Here is a 19,927-nt window from a genome sequence, read left to right as displayed (position 1 = left end):
ACAATTTGGGCTGATTTGATGGCTGGTCATGCACATGTCTCATATGTGATTAAAGAGAGTTATCTTATGAAAGATAATTGCCTATGTGTGGTGTCTGACATGAGCCAAAAGGTTTTGGATGAGTACCATGCTCCTCTATATGTTGGTCATAGAGGCATAATGCCTACTACGCACATGATTGAGCGGTATTTCTTTTGGCCAGGTATGCAGAAGGACATAGAGGCACATGTACATGCATGTATCACCTGTCAAAAGATGAAATTTGATAGGCAAAAGTCACTAGGTTTGCTTCAGCCATTGCCGATTCCCATGCAGCCATGGGAAAGTATTACAATGGATTTCATTATAGACTTTCCACGGACCCAACAGGGTAATGATGCAATTTGGATAATTGTTGAGAGGTTTAGTAAGCAAGTTGATTTCTTGCCGGTCAAAAAGACCATCAAAGCTGAGCATACGGTTAAAATATATCTTGCACAAGTGTTCAAGTATCATGGAATGCCAAAGTCAATTGTGGGGGATAGAGATCCCAGGACTATAAGTCTTTTTCAGCGGGCCTTATTTCATAACATGGGCACCAAATTAGACTTCTCATCAGCTTATCACTCTCAAACGGATGGGCAAAGTGAGGCTGCAAATTCAGCCGTGTTGGATCTCTTGAAATGTTTTGTGGCGGATCAGAAGTCTTCTTGGGAGAAGTACTTACCGCTTGTGGAATTTGCATACAACAACACGGTGCATGCATCTACAGGAAAGGCCTCATTTGAGATTGTTTATGGTATGGTAAAGTGGTTTTGCCACCCATCCTTCGCACAAAGGATAAGATATTTCTAGCTGATGAGTATGTAAGAGACTTGGATATTACTTTTGCTCAGGTGCGGACAACCATTGCAAGGCGGGGTCAACCACTCCAGAGGAATGGCAGAGTCGATGTCGAGGTTTCCTAGTCAAGCCTCTCTCCTTAGCCATTGGGGGGAGCTGTGTGAATGTAAGCAAGTCTCCAAGGGACCGAGCAGGGCCTGTGCTCAAAGCTTTGCAAGATACATGAGGCCGTGCCCCTAGCATGTGGCCAACTAGGTAAACGGATTAGGGGATTCCAAATCAAGGGCTGTCAGAGTTGCTTCTTAGAGGCGATTGGAACAGACTACTGGAGGGCTGGCCTGAGGTGATCCCAAGCTTGTAATAGATTGGTCGCAAATCTGTCCCTCAAAAGTTGGGCTAAAGCCATAGGCCTGCATCTCCGTGAAGATCCATCTAGTACTCTGGGCTCCCAGACTCGGTGTACCACGGATATCCTAGCTAGGAGGAAATCCTTCTGTGGCTTGCCGCCTAGAAGAAGTCCTCTAACAATCAGCTTGCCCAGAAGGGCACGGCTCTAAATGGCGGGGTTGATGATGCCTAGCCCCCTTGTGTGGCATGGCTGTATGATCACTCTCTAGGCCACCTCAGTGGGCCTGCTGTTGTTGCCAGCCCACAAAAATTTGTGGATAAATTGCTGAACCTGACCAATGCAAGCTCGTGGAGAAGGCCCAGCAAGAAGTAATGTACCACATGGTGGCAAGAAGAACGAGGTTCGCGACCACCACTTGGCCGGCTAAGGAAAGCCTCGTTAAACTCCAATATAGAAGCTTCTTTCGAATGCTCAGAGGAAGTGCGGTTAACTATTGCTCTGGGGAGATATCGATGCCCACCTGGCATCCAAGATAACGGACTGGAGTGCCCCTCGGGGTCCATTGGAAAGCCTCAATTGGGCGCCACGTCGGGGCGGGCAGAGAGCCAACCCAAAATCCACACAACTTGTGCGAGGTTATCTATTCTCTTGATGCACGACAGAAGATCTCTATTGCTTCTGCAAATCTCTGAAGATTCCCCATGTCTCCTGATAAGTATGCGGCTGTGTCGTCTGTGAACTAGTCTAGCAGCTCCTTCTGTGCACGCATGGGGAGACACTTGAGCTCCAAAGCCTATTTCTGTGTCCAAGAAACCGTCTCGAGTGCGTGGACCATGCTACGAACACTTGGTCCTCTATATTGGATAATCCCCCATTCCCAAAGCTTGTACATTCTTGATGTTTTGGGCATCCGAAGCCCATCCACACACTTGAATTTTTGAGATGCCCAAAATGGTGACAGCTATGATAAGTGCTCATAATGGTTCTTTGACATAATTATGTCCTACGGCCCACTGGATTGGTGCGCGCCTGACGGCACCGCTCTTACCTGGAAGTCTGACTGAGATTCTGCCTCAAACTCGCGGCCCGCCACTCTCCTGTACACCATGTACACCAGGATCTTCACGGAGCTGTTGGAAGGTCATGGTTTGGTTGTCTACATACCACATGCATAGTGCCAGCGATAATGAGATCATACATAAATAATAGAAGACTAGGGCCATTATCATCCCTCCTCCACCGATTTTCGTGGCTTGGAAGGGAATAGAGTGGTGGAGGTTAAGCATGCAGTAGCGTGAACACTACTGGGATGGGTGACCTCCCGGGAAGTGGCCTCCAATTTCCAACATGGTATGCTTCTTGACTTGCCAATTCCTCTCGGTGGAGCTGAACAAAGGCCGAATGTGTGTGACTTAGAAGGCTACGTCATGTTGGTATGCCCGGAGTTATCACTAGCAGGCGGGCATATGCTTGAATAGCCGGGTGACATCTTTGTGAGAGCAGGCAAACTTGTGAGACAAGTGTCGTTAGAGCCTCTTGGTACCCTACGTCTTGGCCATCGAGGGAGGGTGTTGGAAGGTCATGGCCCGGCCATCTACATACCACATGCATAGTGCTAGGGATAATGAGATCATACATAAATAATAGAAGACTAGGGCCATTATCATCCCTCCCCCACCAATTTTCATGGCTTGGAAGGGAGTGGAGTGGTGGAGGTTAAGCATGCAGGGAACACTACTGGGATGGGTGACCTCCTGGGAAGTGCCCCCCAATTTCCAACACGGAGCTTGGTGCTCTGAATCCTGGGGGTCGAGATCCCCCCCTCCTCCCTGAAGAGGAGTTGTGCTCGGAACGGGGAAGGGGGGAGGGGAGCACTAGTGGCGCTCTCATGGACTGACAGCGCGGACACAAGCTCTAGCAAGGTTTCCCATCTGGCAGCAAATGAAGAACTCTCCGGTGAGGCCAAAGTACCCAACTCTTTGCAAAATAGGAGCTCGACGGGGGCATGGAAGTCTCTAGAGAGGCTATGCAGATGCGAAGAGAAGGAATCCTTGCCGTTCGAGCTAGAACCGTAGCGGCGGTGTGTGTGGGGGGGGATTCTATCCATAACTCCACCTATCACAATGAGAAGGGAAAGATACTCCTTCTTGAGTCTAGGAAAACAAACTGCAACGGGAAAGCCTGATACGCCTACCAAGGGGTCAGATGCTGAGTCTAAGTCGTGCTGCCACCTTGCAAAGAAGGCTTGGGACGTATGTAGTGCCATGGGGTTGGAGGCGAATCAAACTCGATGTGGTAGTATCCAGGCCCGAGAAGATGTATATTAGTGAGGTTTCTAGGCTCACCGATGAGGCTAGCTTGCAAAAGATCCCTGAGCTGTCCACGCACTGTACGGCTACCAACTAGCTTACAGACCAATGTGGAGGCCTCAAGGGAGGCAACTTTCACTGCGAGGAGCTGGAGGTCCGTTTGAGAAAAGGACGGGTAGGGAGGAGCGACCCTAGTCGGGGTTGTCGGAGCGTCTCCCATGGAGTCCTCTAGAGGAAAAGACCAGAGGCGGGGACACTGTGCCACAAAAGGAAACAAGCCCTTGCCTTAACCGGGGGTGTGCGAACCGGGCAGCAGGAGACGGTGTGGGAGCTGTGAATCGCGAGGAAGAGATGAAAGGAGAGGCCAGGGCGGGGGCAGTGGGGGGTCAAGGTGTGAAAGAAAGGAAGAGGCGGCGGAAAGAGGGGGGCGGGCAAGGGAAGGAGGAGGCAGAAGGAAGAAACGACAGGAGGGAGCAAGCGACGATGCAAGGAGGGGGCCCCGGGGGGGGGTGAAGGAAGCGCAGGCGGCGCTGATGGAGGTGAATGGCGAGGGCCAGGCGGCAGTGGGGGATGGATGGCAAAAGCAGGAGGTGGTGGGCCAAGGGAAGGAGGCAGTGGCAGAAGGAAAAAACGAGGGGGGAGGAGCAAGTGACGACGCGGGATATGGGGGGGGGTGGGGGATGAAGGAAGCACAGAAGGGGGGGGGTGCAGAAAGAGCGCAGGGGGTGTTTTCAGAGGCGGATGGCGAGGGCCAGGTGGCAGTGGGGATGGAGGCGAAAGCAGGAGGGGGGCGCAGGCTGCAGCAAGGGGATGGGGGGAGGGGGCGCACGAACGTAGGCAGAGGGGTTGGGGTCTCCAGCACAAGCATTTGAACCAAATATGCTTTGAACTTTCTATGTTTTAAGGTTGCAAATTCATGAATCATTATTATTTTTTGGTCATCTATATGTGTACAATGGTCTCTAAATGCTCGAAATATGATCAGTAGTTGGATTTTTCAAACCTATGGTTTTTATTATTATTTCGGGACAATGTTTCTAGGTAATATTTCAAAAATCTTAAACTTTAGAACAACCACCTAACCAGAATCCTTAGCTAAAAACCTGCCACATTGTAAGACCTTTCTAAAGTGAATCATGTTTGTAATCCATTTTTAAATTAGTTGTTATGAATTCTTTTCAGGAAGGAGATGAGCAATTATTTTTTAGATTCTGCCACGGTGGAAAGGATTCAGCTGCAATTTGATCTGTTTGATGCAGAAGCACAAGCATTACTAGAGAAGGGTCTTGCCATTCCTGCGTATGCCCTTTCCTTTCAACCAGTTTCAGATTCCATGTCTTCTCCTTGGTGTGAGGGTTTGTTCTGCTGGGTTTTTGAGCTTGTCATGATAGTAGCCAGTCAGTGGGGGCACGAATCGAAGCCATTGAAGTGGGACTCTCTTTGCAGCAGAAAATGCCTCAGTTCTTGACATTCTGTGAGAATAGATTCAACGGCAACTGATCCGTCGGGTTGTGGGAATTGATTGAAGGGCCGCGGAGTTGTCAGACTGCACTGGTTTCCCCCACTTTATCCTGCTGACTTACCCCATCCTATTAACCGTGACGTCCAAGAATGAACATGAGTGAGCAATTTCTCCCTCAGAAATGGGTTGCTGCCGATGTGGCTCCCAATTTCGTAAGGAGGAACTGCTTCCTCATGTCTGTTCCCTACTCCATAAAACCTTCCTCTTCCTCTGCACTCTTTCTGTCCATATTGTTGGTTGTTGTGCTGATTAACGTTTCGACATTAGATGTGTGTTCTTATGCTGCAATTCACTGAATATTGAGTTCAATTATGTATGTTTTGCAGATATGATCATGTTCTAAAGGCATCTCATGCCTTCAACATATTAGATGCTAGGGGTGCCGTTGGTGTGACAGAAAGAGCAAGATTTTTTGGACGTATGCGCAGGTCATTGTCTTGTTTTCCATTTCAATGGCAAGCTGGCACACGAGTGTGTACAGTTGTGGCTTAAGATGAGCGGAGCTTAATGGGAAGATGAAAGGTGTTGATGGGATGTTTGAAATGATCTAGGTAGACTGTTTTTGCAGCAGATGGAATTAGCCAGCCTTTTCTGGTTTGCAGGCTGGCACGCGAGTGTGCACAGTTGTGGGTTAAGACAAGAGAGAACCTTAATCACCCTTTGGGCATATGGACAGCAACACCCTCCATTGAGCACCCACATGAAACTGCTCAAGCAGCAACTGCAAAGGTCACTTTCTAATTCCATTTCTGTTTTCTGGTGTGCTCTTGTTCTCATTCAATAAGTGGGTTTAAACAAATAAAATGCCAATTCATGCATGGTTGCATGTAGGTGTGCACACTCCTTTTATTTTGGCACATGCGGGTGGTTGCCAGCACCTAATGGCATGTTTTCGTGATGTATGCACATTCCTACATACATATAAATGCAGGAACATGCATGGATGTGCACTTACATAGCAGGCATAAATGCGTAAGAGTACAAGCACATATTTACGAACTTGCTGGCGTGAGTGAAGACATGCTTTTATACATATGTACATACATACACAAAATTTTATATCAATGAATGTACATTCATACTCATACGAGTTCTTTATGAAATTTGTGGTACTCTATTTGTGTTTTGAAGATCCATTAACTGGTGTACAGATCTCTACTGTACGTACTTTCGTGCTCGAAATTGGCTCTGAGGAGCTGCCTTCACAGGATGTTTCAAGTGCCATTGGACAGGCATGTAAAAGGCTTCCTTTTTGACAAATTTTGACAGCTTTGCATAGGACGGCCTACAACTCATTCAAAGTTGCATTGTGTTTATTGTGCAGTTGGAGGAAGCTATCCAGGCATGCTTAAAATCCCGAAGACTTAAACATGGACGTGTCTCTGTATTTGGGACTCCAAGGCGGATAGCAGTAATGTTCAGAGCAGAAGATGTCCTGAAATAAGATCACCTATTCTGACAAACTGTTAAACTTGACATTTTTTGTCTATACATCAGGTGAATGTAGAGAATCTAGCCCCTATGCAAGATGAAATGGAGAAAGATATCAGAGGACCCCCTTGCAAGGCTGCATTCAACAGTGAAGGTCAACCCACAAAGGTAATGAGGCTTGGGTTCATCTCAGAATTCTAAGAGCACTTTATGCATGCTGTCATTCAAGTCTGAGTTCATTGAAGTTGTAGGCTGTATAGCTGCAAGGTATGCCATGGCCCATGAAGGTGTGGCACTCCCAGTCCCTCATCCACGCTGTCTGGTTTTCACCCGCTACCAGCCTGCCCTGCTCACCTACCAGTTCTTTTGGATTGTGGAATCAGTATTCCCCCTCCTAGCAATTGTTGAGATTAATGCTTTTGTTGTTAATTTTCCTTTGCACAGGCGCTGGAGGGGTTTTGTAGGAAGAATGGTGTAGCAAAAGAGTGCATATTCATTCGCACTGAAGGCATGTATCTTGCAATGTCTGGCTTTGCCTTTGTATGTTAGAGCGTCAAGCTGCATTTTGAAAGCTCAACTTAACTGGTTTTTGTTGACTAGGCAAAGTAGAATATGTTTACGCAACTGTGAAGGAGCAAAGTAAGCACACTCTAGAGGTAGGAGACTCCTTCTGGCTTAGTTCTTCTCTTTCTAATAAAGATGTTTATTTTCAACTTGGTGTCAGCTGAGGGACTTTACAGACATAACCCTGGCCCGTGAAAAAGTGGAGAGCTCACTGCCCAGCCCTCAAGGGTGGGGGATCTCCCTCGTCCAACCTCTACCTGTGAAAAGGGAAGATTTCACCCACCTATCCCTCATGGGTGGGGATTCCCTTCGTCCAATCCCTAGGCGTTCCAACGGTGGGAGGAGGAGATGTCTGTAACAACCCTAAGTCCACTGGGTTGGCATGTATTGGGCTAAACAATGACCCAACATAATCTGTAGGTTTTGTCAGAAGATCTACCTGGCATTCTTGGAGGGATTTCATTTCCGAAGACTATGCGGTGGAACTCGCAGGTGTGTGAATTATACAATCTCATGTGGGGTCTGTTCTTGGAGCTCATGACGTACACGAGACAGTTCCTTAGCAAATGGTGTAAAACATGTAAATTTTTTTGTTGTTTTTTTCAGGTGTCTGTTCTTGAAACTCATTATATACCCAAGACAGTTCTTTAGAAACTGGGGTAAAACATGTAAATTTGACTGTTGGTGTTTCTTTCAGGTGTCATACAGTAGACCTATAAGGTGGCTTTTGGCTCTATATGGTGATGCAGTCGTGCCGTTTTCTTTTGCTGAGGTTCCTAGGTGAGTCATTTCAGGCCACATCTCAACTTCTTTTCAAAATGTTGCTTCTAGACCTAGAACCGTGGACTTTTGCAAGGTATTCATTTGGATCATGAGTTGTTGAGATAGTAAGATGCACACCTAAGTTCGGTGCAAGAGTGTGTTCAGTTTGTCTGAAAACAAATAGTTTGCAACATCAGTGGGGTAAGACTGAAGCTGCCACATGACTGATTTTGATGACAGTGGGCATTCGACTCGTACCTTGAGAAGCTCTCCTTCTCCAGTTGTAGAGGTGAAGTTCCTTTTTCTCCAATTGTTTCTCTCTTTTCTTTTGTGGGTGGAGTTTGGAGGAGGGGGTTATCATTGTATGCTTTGTTTTCTTTTTTGTGTGTGAAAAAGCATATTCTATTTTTGTTTTTGGTGGGGAGGGGGGGGGGGGGGGGAAGGGGGGTGTTGTCATATCATGCGTTGCTTTAAGTTACAATCTTAAAAAGAAGTTTTTTGGCAGTGTGGGCTGCCTAATAATGGTTTGCAGCAATCTAGATTTTTATGATATTCTCTCTTAAGAAACAAACTGTGGAAGAACTACAGAATGTTCTCCTACGAGCATGAAGAATGTTTCTAGGGTTAGAATCCACCTAATAACACATTTGTTCTTGAGAAACGAACTGTGGAAGACCTACAGAATGTTCTCCTACAAGCATGAAGAACGTTTCTAGGGTTAGAATCCACCTTATAACACATTTGTTCTCAAAACCTCTTGGATGCATCCAGAGTTACATAGAAAAATCTTTTTTGGAGATTAAATCTGCTTGAAATGTTTAAAGCAAAAATGATAGAAAAATTAAGTTTGAAACCTGGCAAATTCGGTGTCATCAATTCCTTTTAAGGATCCAGCTTTTGGATCTTTGATTGAAAACTTGCAAATTCGGTGTCATCAATTCCTTTTAAGGATCCAACTTTTGGATCTTTGATTGAAAACTTGCAAATAATTAAAATCTTTGAGGAATGTGTATTTGGGGCCCTTGTGGCTTTGTGTGTGGACACCCACAGTTGTACTGAGTGTTTGTTAAAGGAACCGATGGCAGAGAGTCCACCCTGTTAGTGCCAGCCTAAAGACTACACATAGTTGGAACCCTCCTTGAGTAAAGATAATTTGCTTCGGATCTGGCATCATGATTTTGATTCAATCTGGCTAGTGGCTCACCTCCCAGTCATACCGCCGAGCCTAAGGTCTAGATTGCTCCGAGTCAACCTTGCCATGGAAGTAGGCCGTGGCATCCCATACCATCAAGATATACCCACTCTTGGTGTAGAGGTTCTGCGCTCCTGGCAGATGTCTACGGTCTCTGCATGTGGATAGTTTCCATCCTTCCTCACAACTGAGCCCTAGGTAATCTTTTATAGCGTAGACTTTACTATTATTAACATGTAGCCCTATACTTATGCTTTTTACCTTTTTTCAGCCCTTGTAAACCCGACCCAAGGCTATTTAGACCTCATCATTGCTAGCCCTAGCCTCTTGACCAATGCTCCTATGAGCCCCCAGGCCTAGCTAATCTCTAACTACATACCTTGGTTAGCTTGTAACCCTAATCCTCAGCCTACCTGATCTTGGTTAGCCCATCCCCTTAACCTTAGGTCATCCAACTCGGTGTCAATACTGGAGTCCAGTTAGGCATGTAACATTATCTCCCTCCTCAATTAGGTTCATGTACGTGAGTTGGAGGAGCCCCCTCGTCCCTGTGTGCTGCACAACAACGCCCCCCCCGCCCCCCCCCGCCCCCCCCCCCCCCCCTCGGCGGTCCGCCCTGCGCGCGCCTTTCTTGGTGTTGAGCAATTTCTTGGAGAAGGTTTTGATCCCCAGGAGTACTCCATGGCAGCTGCTCCGACAACCCCGACGGAGGCTGCCCCTCCTTGCCCATCTTTTTCCGAAGTGGACCTCCAGCTCCCCACATTTCCAGTCGCCTCCCTAGAGGCCCCCACCTTGGTTTGCAAGGGTAGCCGCCCGGCGCGCGGACAACTCAGGGATCTTCTGTTGGCTGGCCTCTTCGACAAGCTGGGAAAGATTCCTCTTGGGCGTGGATACTACCAGCTGGAGTGCGATTCACATGCAGCATTAGATTGAGTCATGCAGTTCACCTCCGTTGCACTACGAACGGCCCAGGCCTTCGTTGCGAGGTAGCAGCACGGCTTCTACCGAGCATTTGACCCCTAGCAGGTATATCCATCTTGGTCTCAGGAAGGAGTGCCTTCCCCTACTCCTAGTGATTGGTAGAGTTATCATGGATTCCCTCCCCCCCCCCCAAAAAAAATTAAAAAAAAAATAAAATAAAATAAATAAATAAATAAAAATCCAACCGCCGCTTAGGTTCTAGCTCAGACGGCACCAAGTCCCTCCCTTCGCATATGCATCGCCTCTTTGGAGTCTATTCCCATTTCGTTTCTCTTCCGTGCCTCTGAAGAGATCCCATTGTGCAGAGAATTGAGTACTATGGCCTCCTTGGACATTGCTTCATTTTCCGTTTGATGGGGCATCTTGCTAGAGCGTGCCCCCTTCACAAATCTAGGTGCAAGGGACTCCTCCCAAGGACCACCTAACACACATGCGTAAACAAGATTAGAGAAACCAAATAAAAGGGGTGCAGGCTAGCTCACCACCCACGTCTGCAAACCTTCTTGAGGTAGAGGCTAAGGTTCCACTCTAACGAGTCCATGTGAGTCAGCCCTGACGTCCCATAGTACAAATGCTTGGCCACAGGGGCCCTCGGCAAGACTACCCATGATCTGCTACGTCCATGACAGGAGTAAGCCTCTTGGTCCAGGTCAAGACCATAATAACCCAAGACTCAGTTTTATAGAGCTTATTGCTGCTATAAATAATAGTCCAGTTAAAAATAGCCAATAACCTTGGATTTATTAAATCTGAACCTTGGCCAATAACTCCACCCGCTTTCCCTTTGAGGTTTCTCACAGACATTCTTTTACGTCTGGCCGGCCATTGTCTCCTCATAAATCCTAGCATACTGGATGGAATCCTCCAGAGTCTTGCTATGATTGTTCTTTACCTGGAGTTTGTGTTTCTGTGCCAACCCACGGATAAAAAAACCCACACAATGTTGTGGCATCCATATGTGCCGCTCAAGACTGCAACTGTATGAATATGTGTAAGTAAGTGTCGAAAGACAGGTTTCTCATGTCCAGGTCCGTAAACTTGGCCACAATATAGAACTCATCCTCCACCTAGAGGAACTCATTGTGAAACACTACGTCAAACTTTGCCTTAAGTACTCGGTTTATTTGAGAGTTCTCTCCACCATGTCAAGGCTTTCCCCTTCATGAGTTCCCAAAAACCCCTAACCATCTGAACTTTCCGAGCTTCTAGGAACACATGAAAGTTGAAGTGTACGTTCCAGTGGTTGAGCCAAGAGTCAACCACCTCCTTGGTCCTCTCCTTTTTCTCACCTGCAAAACCCTCAGGTGCAAACGAATGAGCTATTGCTGCTAGTCCCGCAAGAGCTGCTGCACCAATCACTGTTGATGGCGTACAACCATCTAATCCCACAAAAGCTGGATCTCTTCTCGAAACTCGGCCCAGAATTGTGCCATTTGCTCCTGGATGTAAGTTCTCTCAACCCCCTCGACCACCTTCTGCTGCACCTCGAGGTGTTCCTCGGACCCTTGAGGACGAATTTCCTCGTGGTCGGAAACCTCATTAACAAAGTGGAGTCCTGTTGCCATGGTAAAGGGAGAAATAGAAAGAACGAAACCTCTGTTGCTGCAAGATACCTATGCGACTGATTCTTTAGAAAAGCCGGTTAAAAAATAGACGTTTCACACGCAAAACTGGAGAAAACCAGCATTTCTCACTAAGATAGCAGGCTTGAACTTTGCAATAGTGTTGCTTTGAGTCGTTGCGTTTTCCCCCCGTGTTGCTGCGTGAAATTTTGCCAGGCCTCCACCTTGCCCCAACCTGGCCCCCAGTTACCCCCTCCTTGCCTTTCCTCCCTGCGCTGCTGTGCCCCCTGCAAAACAAACACAACCACCCCCCCCTCTTTCCTTTTCCCTCTCTCTTGCCCTCTTGCCCTCTCCTCTCCTCCATAGCCCTCCCTCCCTCCACCTTGCCCCAACCTGGCCCCCACTTACCCCCTCCTTGCCTTTCCTCCCTGCGCTGCTGTGCCCCCTGCAAAACAAACACAACACCCCCCCCCCCCCCCTCTTTCCTTTTCCCTCTCTCTTGTCCTCTCCTCTCTCCTCCATAGCCCTCCCTCCCTCCAGCCCGTTTTCTGTCTGTTTTTTGCCCCCTGCCGCCCCGCCCCCACCCCCCCCCTCCTCTTTTTGCGTCTGCGTTCTCTTCTGCCCCCTAGGTCATCCAGACTTTCCTTCGCTGCCGTGTCCCCGCCGTCGATTTTTCAACATCAGCAAGGGTTCTTCATTTTTTGGGCTCAGCGGTCTCTATTTCTGGGCTTCTCCCCCTGGACTCAATGGCAGCCGCACCATCATCCCCGGCCAAGATTGCCTGTCGAGCCCCTCATTTTCTGAAGAGGATTTTTAGCTTCTCGCTTGGACTGTCGCCTTTTTGGAGGCTTCCACACTGGTGTGAAAGATTGTGGGTAGCTGCCTTGCATGCAGTCAGCTTCAGGACATGTTCTTGGCCAGCCTCATTGGTGCACTCAGAAAGATCTCAGACATTCACATTTTAGGTCATGGCTACTATTGGGTTCAACTCGACTCCTGAGTTGCTGCGGACCATGTTGCGCGCAGCCCAGGCGTTTTTTTTTGCATGATGGCACTATGGCTGCGAGTCTGTGTCCGATCCTCTGGCAGGAGTAGGGGGCTTTCAGGTCACAGTCTGTTTTCCAGGTTTCAGAAAGGAGTACCTCCCCTTGCTCTCAGTGATTGGCAGGGGGAATGGCAGAGTGATGGAATCCCCTGTGAGACAGCCGCCTCGATGCTTGCGTGGGCAGCTGGGATTCCCTCGCTCCTCATCCACATAGCCTCGCTGGAGTCTGTTCGTCATGTCTTATCTATACTGAGCGTCTGCGGGGACCTCATTCATTAGAGGGTGGAGTATTCTGGTTTCCCAGGTCAGTGTTTCATATCTATACTGAGCCTCTGCAGGGACCTCATTCATTAGAGGGTGGAGTATTCTGATCTCCCAGGCCAGTGTTTCATCTGTCGCGAGATGGGACACATCGCGTGAGCCTGCCCCAAAAGGCAGTCTAATAGACCCTCGGCTACGGATCCTCCCCCTCCCAGCAGCATCCCGCCGCCTCCTAACAGAGGAGAGGGCTCATCACGACAGACTACAGTAGATCCCAGAGCATCATCAGAACCTCTCTCCTGCTGCCATCAGCGTCTCTCCTCCTAGCAGAGGAGAGCGCTCATCACGCGACAGATGATCCCAGAGCATTATCAGAACCCCTCTCCCGCTGCCACCGACGGAGGAGAGTGGTAGATCACCGGTTGCAGGCGGAACTGGCACTGGCACCACCATTGGCAGAACAGCTTCACCATGCCTGTCCTGCAGAGGGCCCCTAGGAGCCTACGGTTTGCTTAGAGAACCGTTTCGAGCATTTATTTCAGGACCCCATTGGAGAGAGCTGTTGGAAATAAGTGCACACTAGGTGTACTCTTTTCCTAGTCTAGTATAAACTTTTGTCTTGAGTCTTGTGTGTCTGCCATGTGGCATCTTATTTGTCCCACATATCAGCGTGGCTACTATCTCTTGTACTACACACCTATATATTGTGGGTGTCACATCATAAGAAGTATCTAGCTTGTGTCTTGTCTACACTCATCTCAAGGTAACTCTTTGTCCCTCAATCTTGTTCTTATTTCACTTCTAGTTTTCTAGTTTCTAGCTCTTGTTTCCATATTTCTACATGGTATCAGAGCCCTGCGCCTGGAGCTCCTCCCACTTTCATCACTATCAGGCACATTAAGGAGTGTTCTTTTGCTTTAGAAGCATCACCAACTGCTTATATGATCTCCACTCAACGGCACTTCCAGCAATCGCATCATGACAGTATAGCCTCCGTGAGTGGAGTATCTCCTACGATGGCTACATCCAAAGCTCTCCAAGGCGGCACAAGCAAGCAGCTCTCGCACAGCGGCCTTCGTCATCTTCTACATTGACTGTCTCTGTGACATTGCCACTCTACTCCGCCTACTGTGCTGAGTGCAACCTTAACTGCTCATTTTGTTACCTTGCTCGGTCTCATTTTACGGTAGCAGTTCCTCAGTTGTAACCAACCGCCACCGTTTGTTTTTAAGCGCAAGGCCACCTTTCATGTTCATCTCGGCTACGGCCGTCCTTCCATCCCGCACCCGACTCTCGTCACCAGCCGGGTTGCCTCTGTGCATCACCAACGCAAGCCTCTCTCATCACGGCGTCGTTTATCTACATCACGTCTGCTTCTGCTCTGCGGCCACCTTGCCTTACAATTGCCCGTTGTACTGTTGCTGCTCTCCTTTGGCTGCCTTCTTCATCAACTCAAGGGACTGTCTCTGCCTGGGATTTATTGCGCATCATCTAGAGGCAGCTGCAGATCGACTTTCCTCCTGTTAACGAGCTATTTGCTGCATTCAGTTCTGCCATCGCTTCCTCTTGAAGAGTCTACAAGGTATTGTTCATTGTCTCCTTCAGTTTGCTGGTCAGTACTTTTGTTATCCTCATATCTGCAAACTGCTGGTTCCTCATGCTTCGATGGGCTGTCACATGCTATAGCCTTGACAAGTGGTGAGATAGCCGGCTTCTAAAAACAATTTGGATCTCTTCTTTCATTCATTTCTGCAATCTTGTAAGGGAATAGACATTGCCCTTGCATTTTAGCAAGAGGTAGGACCTTCCCACATGGCCTCTTCTACTCATTCTCTCATGTCTATCGACAAATTCAATGGGTCCAACTTTCATACTTGGCAAATCAAAATCAAGTGCCATCTTATGAAAGAAAGTCTTTGGGACGTTGTTCACCATGCTGCTCCCGAAGATTCCGACATTGAGCAAGTTGTCACTTATGTTCCCACTGCCAAGAATGACAAAGCCTATGCTATCATCTTGCTCGGCCTTGGAGATGATTACATTCATCACATCTCCGACATACAGTCTGCTTCTCGAGCATGGATTACTTTGGATACCCTTTTTGGACCCTGCTCTAAAAACTCTAAGATTGCACTTATGATCTCATTCTTTGATCTACATATGCAGGAGGGAGCTACTATAGCCTCTCATGTCAATTATCTTCGCAGTCTTATGGTTCAGCTTGCATCAGTGAAGTCCCCCATCTCCGAAGATATTGCTATTGTTGTGCTTCTCAAAAGCTTACCTGACACCTATGCTACTCTTGTCACTACCTTCAAGTATCACAATAATCCTACTCTTGAAGGTATCATCAATGCTCTCCAAGAAGAGGAAAGAACTTAACAACAAAAGGTAACTGGCACTGCATTTTTAGCAAAGAAAGGAAGTTCTAAGGTAAGAAAGCCTTGCACCCATTGTGGCAAAACTAATCATATGGAGAAGGACTGCTTGAAGGCTCATCCATGCACCATTTGTGGCCGTGATAATCACCGGGAGAAGGACTGCTACTCCAAACCCTCTACATTAGCCCCTGCATCTACCTCAGCCCATGTTGCTGCAGCATCTCCATCAGCAGATCTTGCTGTTCATTCCTCATATGATGAAACGTGGGCTTTCTGATTACTTCATCTTTCTTGTCTACCACTTTGACCACCGATGATGTAGGTCAAGGGGTTCTAGTGTCTTACTCATTCTGCTTTTGGACCTCTCTCTTGTCCCTATCCAAGAGGCAGAGATTGCCCTTGAGGAGGGGATGTCTTCAAGGTCCATCTGTTTGTCTACAGTCAGTTTATCTAGTCTTGTCTGTCTGTCTATTATCTAGTCTTGTCTGTCTGTCTATTTGTCTATCAATCTGACTATGTCTTGTTTTAGATCCATCTTGTCCCTACCCTTGTGGACCCATATGAGGATATCACTTGAGGAGGGGTGTCTCAGGATCTTTTCTATCTTGTCTTTCAGTCTTGGTCTTGTCTTGTCTGTCTTTCAGTCTTGTCTTTTGTCTTCCTCCTAGTGTCCACTTAAGGAGGGTGTTGGAAATAAGTGCACACTAGGTGTACTCTTTTCCTAGTCCAGTATAAACTTTTGTCTTGAGTCTTGTGTGTCTGCCATGTGGCATCTTATTTGTCCCACATATCAGCGTGGCTACTATCTCTTGTACTACACACCTATATATTGTGGGTGTCACATCATAAGTATCTAGCTTGTGTCTTGTCTACACTCATCTCAAGGTAACTCTTTGTCCCTCAATCTTGTTCTTATTTCACTTCTAGTTTTCTAGTTTCTAGCTCTTGTTTCCATATTTCTACAAGAGCCAACCACCCCCCCCCCCCCCCCCCCCCCCGCCCCCCCGCAGTGGCACCACCATATGCGGAAGAGCTTCACCATGCCTGTCCTGCAGAGGGGCCCTAGGAGCCTACGGTTTGCTTAGAGAACCGTTTCGAGCATTAATTTCAGGACCCCATTGGAGAGCACCCGCCCCCCCCTCCCCCTTTCTAGCCACCCCCTTCTGGAGGCTGGCTCCCGGGCACGACCCTGTGCTAGAAGCCTCTCCTCCCCGGCGGATCCTGTTCCTCCTCCCCCTCCTCCTTAGCCTCCCTTTGTTTTCCCTGATTCCCTCAATCATAGGCCCATTGGGTCTTTAGTAGACGCTTAATATATCTTTCTTCTTTCTTTCTTTCTCCCCCCGCCGTGTTTCCTCCCGATGCTCTCCTCCTCCCCTCCCTCCCCCTCCCCCTCGCCCACCCCCACCCCCTCCCTCTCCCTCTCCCTCTCCCTCTCCCTCTCCCTCTCCCTCTCCCTTCCCACCACCCACCACCCACCCCCCCCTCATCCCCCTTCTCCCCCCTCGCCTCGTCCTGCCTTTTTCACCTCTCCTTAGATTTCTCCCCATCTCCCCACTTCCCCTGCTGCTGAGAGGACTTCTTCGGGCTCGGTGGGTCGTTTGATTCACCATTTTTCAGAGCCTGTGTCGATGACTCTCGCTGCCTCTGCTGTCCCAAGATCCCTGGAGGACCTCCCCCGATCTTGGGACCGCCAGTTGATTGCAGCTTTTTTAGATACCTCTTTGAGAAGAGCAATGAAGTTGCCGAGACTTTTACACCTTTCGGCATCTGTGTTATTTTCCACCACTCCCGGCTGGCCACTCCAACGAGCGGTCAGCATCGTCATGGGTCTTCTTCTTCGGAACTGCAGATCTCGTGTGTTTAGCTTCTTTGGCCACTGATATGGCAATCCCCATCCCCATTGTTGTATGAGGTAGCCTTGTTTTCTCTTGGTGTTTTCAGTAACTAATAGAAGGATCATTTTCCGGAAAAAAAGAAACCGGAGAAAAGCATGCAAAACAAGGTAACCCACCTGTACTCCACACACGCGAGATGAAGATCCAGATGTGAATCCTTGCAACGGGCTGCCTTAAGTCAATTTTGTCACGGCTCATCTGCTGTCCACCCGTTCTGCGATATGCGCGAGCCAAAACCCGTCTGCTAGCCTGTAGAGCATATCCAGGGCTGTAAGACCTGCTGACGAGCGCCGTACTGCCTGCTGGACAGTCTGTCCAGACCTGTATGGCCTGGTCCAGGGCCTACAGCCATGTGTGCAATACCACTGGACGGGCCTTGCCGGCTGCAACATCAGCGCATCACCTGCTTGCTGCAGTACCTGCTGTTGGAGGCCAATTCAGAGCGCACACAGCCTAAGTAGACAGCTGTCTGATGCCCGCTTGGCATCCGGACAGGGTCGCTTTTCCTTGCATGCTTGGCTGCAAGACAATAGCCAAGCCAGGACCATGCACTCCTTGAACACAGACAATCTGTAGCACTATAACAAGAGAGGAAACCCAGGGCTCGAAAAACAGGGGTTTCCTGGGACGATTCCATCCGCATGCATGCCTACCAATCACCCCTTTCTCCCCCTTATCTCAGCATCGGCATGAACCCTATCCTGCCAGCAAAACCTGAAAAAGCTCCTACTTCTTGCAGATTCAAAACGCAGATATGGTGACTCTGAGATACTTGGCTTACGCAACCTTGATAAAAACACGACGACACGCAGACCTTGCTTTTTCCCGCCTCCGTGCTCTGATACCAACTATAAGGGACTCATCACGTAATACACAGGCATAAACAAGGTTAGAGAAACCAAATAAAAGGGGTGCATGCAGCTAGGCGCTAAGGTTCCACTCCCACGAGTCCATGCCATTGTGCCTTGGCGTCTGGTACCACCAATGCCTGGCCACATGGGCCCTCGCCAAGACTACTCGTTCGGAGTCATGATCTGCCACATCCATTGCAGGAGTAAGCCTCGTTGTCCCGGTCCAGACCATAGTGAGTCAATAATAACCCAGGACTTACTTATATAGTGCTTATTGCTGCTATAAATAATAGTCCAATCATAAATAGCCAGTAATCTTGGATTTATTAAATGTGAACCTTAGCCACCTGAATCCGCCTGTTTTCTTTAATCCTAGGGCTCCCCTAACCCTGTTTGATTAGTCCCTAACCCCAAGGGTTAGTGCTAGGCACATAACACGAGGCGAACGCCACCAGCACTCCCTCCCCTGGTCCTAGCACAGCTTCTCATCAAGGGGGGGGGGGGATCCAGCCTTTAGAATCTAGAGTACCAAGCCCCGACATCCGAGGATCCTGGGGTAGACGAGTGGCAGGCCTGTTAGGTACGCGAGTCTAGGGGGCCCATGCCCCCTAGGAGGATACAGTTTGTTAGAGAACCGCTTTGAGGAGCCTGCACACTATGCTGCCCTCCCCCCCACACCCCGCTTGCCTGGCCATGCCACGGCACTGGCTCCCCTCCTTGCTTTTTGGAAACTGTTACCTCGTCATGATTCTCTTCCCGATGTCCAGATGGCTATGAGATCTCTTGGCCCTTCTGCACCTCCAGTGGACGCAGCCCCTCAGCCCCCTCAGAAGGCCCCCTCTTCCTCCAACCAAATACCCTTGCCTAGCATCCTCCTCCTCCAAAACAACACCCGCCCCCCCCCCCCCCCGCCGGCTGCGGTCTGCCTCTCCTGAGCAATCCCACCATCCACTGGCTGGGTGTTATCTAGAGAGGAGACATTAGACCAGCTTGGTGTGTCGACTGATTCACCGTTTTACTGAGCTTGTCGAGATGACCCTCCGGTGCATGCTTTCCCCTAGAGTCGCCAGGCGCCCCCCTGGAGTCTTAGGGCAGCCCGTGGATTAGAGTTTCTATTCATGCCTTAACAGAGCGAAGCCGGTATTTTCGAGGAGTCGGTGGCTCCCATCCGCATTTGCGTGCTTCAACATTTTCGAGGAGTCGGTGGCTCCCATCCGCATTGGAGAGTCGGTGGCTCCCATCCGGTGGCTCCCATCCGCATTGGAGAGTGGCGTGATGATCTTCTCCGTCCCCTTGAGTGCGGCTCTGGGGATGGTATGGAACACGGAATCCATGTCTGCCGCCATGCATGTGCAGGCGGTAGCCATCTGCATGACCCGGGATTACTGACATGCTCACTCATTTTTAACCGCTAGTTTGATGGAGGTTGGTGGCTCCAGCCACAAGGATCAGGGAGGGGGGTTGGTGTCCACCAAACCTAGAGGTGCTCTTCGTATTTCTTCATGTCTTCATGGCAGTACCACTCTCCTCCTCCTACAGATACCTTCATTGTGACAAATGGGAGTCCCGAGTACACCTAGTGCAGGGCCCGGATGGATTGGTACCACATGGAGGGCAGGATTCATGATCACCTAGTGAGGCTTCGCCTCAGGATGAATTGTGTTTACTCACCATCCAAACCCACGCCCAAGACTCTCAGAGTGGAGGGCAGTTCTGACAATTTTGCCTCCCATACTCACCATCCAAACCCACGCCCAAGGTTTTCAGAGTGGAGGGCAGTTCCAACAATTTTGCCTCCCACCGCTCTTACATATGCGGATTGTCTCATAGAACATTCAGGTTTTGGGCGGACCGTAGTGCTTGAGGAGGCGCGAGATCCTTAGATAGGTGCTTCATAGAGATCTAGTCGGTGAACCTATTGGCATACTTGTCCTTCAGGAGCACCATCTATTCGAGGGTCGCACCCATAGATGCAGGAAGATTCTGAAGGGTAGAAGCCA

At 48.9% G+C, this 19,927-nt stretch overlaps 1 protein-coding gene across 4 annotated transcripts in view; it reads left to right on the top strand.

Annotated features, from left to right (window-relative positions):
- Positions 1-19,927, top strand: part of EDD1 (glycine-tRNA ligase) — a 199,000-nt gene that overhangs the window by 107,169 nt on the left and 71,904 nt on the right. For all 4 annotated transcript variants that reach the window (XM_086812812.1, XM_086812814.1, XM_086812813.1 and 1 more), the window contains exons 10-20: positions 4,663-4,779; positions 5,329-5,430; positions 5,605-5,731; positions 6,154-6,234; positions 6,327-6,413; positions 6,500-6,601; positions 6,878-6,941; positions 7,034-7,089; positions 7,418-7,489; positions 7,695-7,777; positions 8,000-8,048. In XM_086812812.1, coding sequence (XP_086668938.1) covers positions 4,663-4,779; positions 5,329-5,430; positions 5,605-5,731; positions 6,154-6,234; positions 6,327-6,413; positions 6,500-6,601; positions 6,878-6,941; positions 7,034-7,089; positions 7,418-7,489; positions 7,695-7,777; positions 8,000-8,048 — 940 coding nt within the window. The remainder of the gene's footprint in view (positions 1-4,662; positions 4,780-5,328; positions 5,431-5,604; positions 5,732-6,153; positions 6,235-6,326; positions 6,414-6,499; positions 6,602-6,877; positions 6,942-7,033; positions 7,090-7,417; positions 7,490-7,694; positions 7,778-7,999; positions 8,049-19,927) is intronic.

This window comes from Cibotium barometz, chromosome 18, assembly GCF_041138505.1.
Source record: "Cibotium barometz isolate CiBa-2024 chromosome 18, ASM4113850v1, whole genome shotgun sequence".
NCBI classification, from domain to species: Eukaryota; Viridiplantae; Streptophyta; class Polypodiopsida; order Cyatheales; family Cibotiaceae; genus Cibotium; species Cibotium barometz.
Note: the sequence above shows the minus strand (reverse complement) of the source record. Positions and strands in the feature narration are given on the sequence as shown.